Here is a 5,679-nt window from a genome sequence, read left to right as displayed (position 1 = left end):
CGGCGGTGGCAGCGAGGCCGCCCGCCCGCCTCTGAGGCGGCGGCAAGGTCGGCTACAGAGCATTCGTGCGCATGCGCACGAACGCTCTTTCACTTTCGGGGGGATTTAAACATCCCCCCGATATTTTTTTTTAGTTTTTAGATTTTTGTGCACCCCTGGGGACTGCCCCAAGAGTGCACAAACCTCCCCCTCCCCCCCAAGTGCCCCCCGGAGCGCGGATTTAGCGGTCCGCACTTCGGGGGCAACTTGACTATTAGATATATAGATGAATCCCACAATTCACACTTTCTGGTATTTTCAGTTCATCACTCTAGTAAACCAATATTTTGTACCTTGTCTCATATCAGGTTTTTCAAGAAATCCAGCAAAATAGCACATTGGACAAGGATATGATGAAAACACTGGCCAGGGATATGGATCATCACCCTAAAGGGGAACAATTAAGAATATTATTAATACTTAACTAAGAGTTTATCCATTTCATTCAATCAACCAGTTAATCTCACACTTTGCAGCTTTAGTAAATCTGCAAAGCTCTGTTGCTTAGACACCTAATATTATGCAGTATATTTTAATGCTACTACTTTCTGTAAATAAAATTAAATACAGTAGATACAAAACCTAGTTAGTGAGAGAGAAGATTTAACCAACTTTCTCAAGTAAATACAGGGATACTTTTTTTTCTCTCCACTCACACGGAAATTACTGTTTTCAGACAAATATTTTGTTTACAATTGCATATACCGATTTGACTAACCATACTGTACTATTTCATTTTTGTGAGGGTAATAATCTATAGAAAGAATAGCAGAAAAGATAGGAAAACACTTTAAACAAATATTTCATCAGTAGAATGCTGATGAGATCTGTAGGAAACTAGTATCATCAATGGCGTTGAAATGGCATAAAATAATGGGACTAGATTATCAACATAATTATACTAGAAGAAAAAGTAACAGAAGCTAAACAATAAGAAACATTTGATATAAACTAAGCACTACAGTACTATACAATTCTTTTCCAGAATTCAGAAGCAAAGACAACAACTATACAGGAGTTTCAAAGGAGTCACTGACATAAATTTCATAAGTTTTTAATTTATTTAAAATATTTCCATCTTGCCTTACCTCCTCAGATTCAAGGCTACACTTGATTATTAGTTCTTAATAGTATCACCCCAGAGAGGTTTGAAGAAAATGTATCAAACATATATACAACCTTATTCAGTATTCTTGAAGGCAAGATCCGTTCCTTTGGTCCCCCAAGAACATTTATTCTAACAAGAATATGGTTTCTTTCTACTGATAAGCCATCAATCATAAACACTCTGCAATAAAATAAAATTTAATTACTTTTGAAAATAGCTGTCAGTCTACAAGAACTGTGTTCAAGAAGAGAGATATTCCATAGGGTCGTTAGCCAGTTCTCAACACAAATATTTCTGACAAAGCTATCAGAGTCCTGGAACCAGCAGTAGATATGGTGCTGCGACCAAGTGCAGAACGCATAATCCTTTTTATGTTCCAGCTGTCAATGTATAATGCCACCTGATACCATCATGATTTGCTTAGTTACCCTGGGCAAATGTATCAAATATATTATCACTTCTTAGAGAAAGTGGATACCAAGAGTGAGTACTAACTGAAATAAAGCATCACCAGAAAGGTACCAGGGATATAAAAATGCGCCTATCCCTGATAGGCTGAAGCTTCATTGGTGATCAAGTTTTAAAAAACAACAGATGACTCCTTTCATTCTCTCTCATGTAGTCAGGACTAGGGATGGGCACAAATCGTGAAAAATGGAGGTTCATGGTTTGGGGTTTTCATGAACCCTGAATGTCCATGAACTTCTCTATTTCACAAACCAGTTTGTGGTTCGGGAAGTTTGTGGGGGTGCAGCCCCATCCAGAAGTGGACTCCAGAGGCACTTAAATGCAATGGGAGCCTCCCACTCAGGACCCAAGTGAGCTCCAAAGGCATTTAAATGCCTTTGGAACTTACTTCTGGGTTGGGCTGCCCAACCAGAAGTGAACCCTGAAGGCATTTAAATGCTGGCCAGCCCGAAAGTGAGCTCCAAAGGCCTTTATAGGCCTTTGGAGCTCAGTCAGTTCAGGCCGCCCAATTCGACTGAGCTTCAAAAGCCTATAAAGGCCTTTGGATCTGTCATGATCTGGGCTGTGCCGCCAGAGGCCTAGTAGGCCCAGGGAGCCTGGCTAGCAGTAGGGGAGGCTGGGCCTACAAACCCCAGAAGGCCTTGGGAAGTTTTGGCGGCAATTTTGGCCAATAGGGAAGAAGAGGGCTGGGGAATAAAAGAACTGATGCAAGAGGAGAAGCTGTTTTTCTTCCCAGGGAACAGGGCCAGAAGGAAGGCTGCTGTGGGGAAGACACCCTCATCCTGAGGGAAGGGTGAGTAGACTAAGGCCACTTGAGATAATGAGCTAGGGACAGTATATTTAGATGTGTTAGGGCATTTGATTTCTTTTCTTTTCACCCACTTACAGTTATTATTCCTGCACCTTGTTTGTTTGACCTCCTATAAAATAAAACCATTTTCATTGTTCACTCTGCCTGGTCCTCACGCTCATTTTGGCTAAAAGGGAGGTCTAAAGGCTTGGAAGGATGCTCTGGGCCTTCTCAGAGGAGCCTGGAACCAGAGTGGTGGCAGCGTCAGGTGACACCCCATCTGAGCCATGACAGGATCTCACTCTGGTCGGACCCAGAGGTTAGCTCTGAAGGCATTTAAATGCCTTCAGGGCTCACTTCCGGTTGGGTGGCCTGACCTGGAAGTAAGCTCCAAAAGCATTTAAATGCCTTCAGAGCTCACATGGATCCTGGGTGGTGGGGTCCAATGGCATTTAAATGTCTTTGGATCTCACTTCCGGTTGGGCTGCCAACCGGGATGTAAATTCCAGGGGTATTTAAATGCCATCCAAACTCTCCAGCAAACCTCACAAACCTCCATGGAGGTTCGTGGGCAGATCATGAGGGGCAGTTTTCTCGAATCTCCGGTTCGGGAACCATGAACTGGCCTACTTCATGCTTAAACTGTGAGTTGTATAAGGGTTTATGCTCATCCCTAGCCAGGACACTTCATACTATATATGTTTAGCTATATAACATAAAATATGTGATATGTAGATAGAATGGCTGAAGGGATGGAACATAATAGCATATTACAACATCCTACTTTAAAGACTAGGATTCTATTCTTAATTACCAGCAGTCAGCCACCTAATTCATACCTAATAATCCCTAGCAAGAAAGGAGAGTTCTAGTTACAAGTTTCTTAACTCAAGACACCCATTAAAGGTTCACACATGAAAAATTGTAGCAGTACTAATTCCCAAAATAGAACAGTGTGAGTTAAGAAACTATGAATGGGGGGAGGGGTTTCCACAGAATTATGAATTGTGGTGGTAACAATATTTTGAATTGTTAGTACTTACGGAGAATTATCAGAAGTTGTGATGGCATTTTCTTTCTGTGCATCTAACAACATTTCTGATACCTTATACTGAGATTCTAAAAGCAGAAGTATATCTAGATCACAGCACAACACATTTAATAACCTGCAGGGCACAACAGATAAAAAAATTACAGAATATTAATTAGCAATCCAAAAAAAGTTCTAATTTGCAACAGATGAATATTTTTAAATTACTATAAAACAAGAAAAAAGTGGCAATTACTATGACTGTTTGCTTCTTGGCATGACCTTAAACAGATCTAACTTTCAATAGTTTTTTAATTCACTGGGAGAAGCTGGACGAAAACGAATGTGATTTGGTTTTTATATAGCTTTACATCGATTTATGGGGGGGAACCAAATACAAACGTTAGGAAATCATAACAACTCTGTATACAATGGAAATTCCTTTATAGTATGGTGACTCCTTGAATGTGAATGTAATGATAATCACCAGGAATAACTATTACCTGGCAGCAAACTCTTTTTCCTGAAAGCAGGTCTGAAAACTACATTAGGGTCATTTGAAGTTTCAATGACTTTCAGAGATGGTGGGCAGTTGTTCTTGAAGAGCCCTAATATATATATGTAAAACACAATTTGTCTATTGGGTACAGCAGCTCTAAGCAAACTAGCTTTTTGTTTCTGTCCTCATTATTATTTCAAGAATGGCACTATAATGAAATCTCCTATAAAGAGGAAGATATACATGAACAATTCACTCTCTTCTTTACAAATCTCTATAAAACAGAGCATTTAACGGAGGAAGAATTAAATGACTACCTCAAGGATACTTTAATCCCAAAATGTGCAAAGGAAGACAGAGACATCCTGAATCAAAACATTTCAATACAAGGAATTTCATAAGCAATTAAAAAAGTTTTAAAAAGGTAAAACACCGGGTCCAGGTGGCTTTACAGCTATGCATTATAAATGTTTGGAAGAAGAACTAATTTTTCCCCTTCAGAAAGTTATGAATCAAATAAGTGATAAACCTTTTGAACCTTCATGCAGCGGCAAGTTGCCGAACGGCCCCTCTGTTTAAGATCTTTAAAAGAGATAACTGTAGAACTGGCTATTTAGAGAAATTAACCAATCTTGACCTAAGAAGGGCATTTACAGCCCTCAGATTCCATGCCATTCCTTCAATGGTCTGTGTTGGTCGTTTTATGGGTTTACCTCTTGCCTTAAGAATCTGCCAATGTGGTTTGGGTGAAGTGGATGATATTGAGCACTATTTACTGAGATGCTCATGGCACGAATCACTTAGGCAGAGATTTATATACCCTATTTTACCTTTGCACAATGGATTCTCTAAACATGAGTTGGTTGTTTTTTTGCTCTCTGATATGGACGTATATGTTACCAGCAGAATGTCCCTGTTTGCTTTGGCGGCAAAAAAGATAAGATTAAGGTTAGGATTCAGCGCAAGTTAGTGAAGGGATAACTTAATGTGATGTATAAGGATTGTGTTTGTATTTATGCTTTGTTATGGCCAATGGCTAATACAATAAACTTGATGATGATGAATAAGTGATAAGAAAATATTACACCAATCGTGGCAAGAGGCACATATAACATTGATTCTGAAGGAAGGAAATGACCTGATGCTACCACAATCTTATAGACCCATACCTAATTTTAAGCTGTATTATCAAGCAGCTGGTCTAGTGCGGATTTCCAGTTCCAAAAATCCAAATGAAAGATTGATGAAATTGGAAACAGCGGATTTGACTGAAGGACTACATAGTTATTTTTGGATAAAACAAACAGGAAAATCACCAAAAATGCAATGTAATTATACATAGTCTATGGAAAATTTGGCAGCCTATGAAAAAAAGAATTAGCCAACCAATCTCATCTATTATGTCACCAATAGTTGAATATTATGAGAAACACGAGAAAAAAACTCTGATTTTATCATATACCAAGATATGATCAATTTTCAAGGTGAAATTAAATCCTGGCAGACGAATGAAGAGAAGTTATTGTAAGAACAGGCATAATCCACCAAACTTTTTCAATCAAGTTTATGGGACATTAGTTGCACCAGGGGTCTTTTCATAGAAAAAGAGCTGCAGGCGCTCATTAGCATATGGTATGCTAATGAACTAGTAGGCTATTAGCATAATAGCTCATTAGCATATGCAACACCACTTGACATCATCAGAAGTGATGTCAGAGGGGAAGCAAGAGAGGGGGGAAGGCATC

At 39.3% G+C, this 5,679-nt stretch overlaps 1 protein-coding gene across 1 annotated transcript in view; it reads right to left on the bottom strand.

Annotated features, from left to right (window-relative positions):
- Positions 1-5,679, bottom strand: part of LOC107120979 (protein broad-minded-like) — a gene marked incomplete at its 5' end in the record, with an annotated part of 153,841 nt that overhangs the window by 58,702 nt on the left and 89,460 nt on the right. Inside the window, 3 exons of the mRNA XM_015423776.1 lie at positions 333-426; positions 1,219-1,327; positions 3,449-3,571. Coding sequence (XP_015279262.1) covers positions 333-426; positions 1,219-1,327; positions 3,449-3,571 — 326 coding nt within the window. The remainder of the gene's footprint in view (positions 1-332; positions 427-1,218; positions 1,328-3,448; positions 3,572-5,679) is intronic.

The sequence above is a fragment of the Gekko japonicus genome, unplaced genomic scaffold, assembly GCF_001447785.1.
Source record: "Gekko japonicus isolate JY-2015 unplaced genomic scaffold, Gekko_japonicus_V1.1 scaffold2161, whole genome shotgun sequence".
Lineage (NCBI taxonomy): Eukaryota > Metazoa > Chordata > Lepidosauria > Squamata > Gekkonidae > Gekko > Gekko japonicus.
The sequence above is the reverse complement of the archived record's forward strand: the minus strand, read 5'-3'. Positions and strand labels throughout refer to the sequence as shown.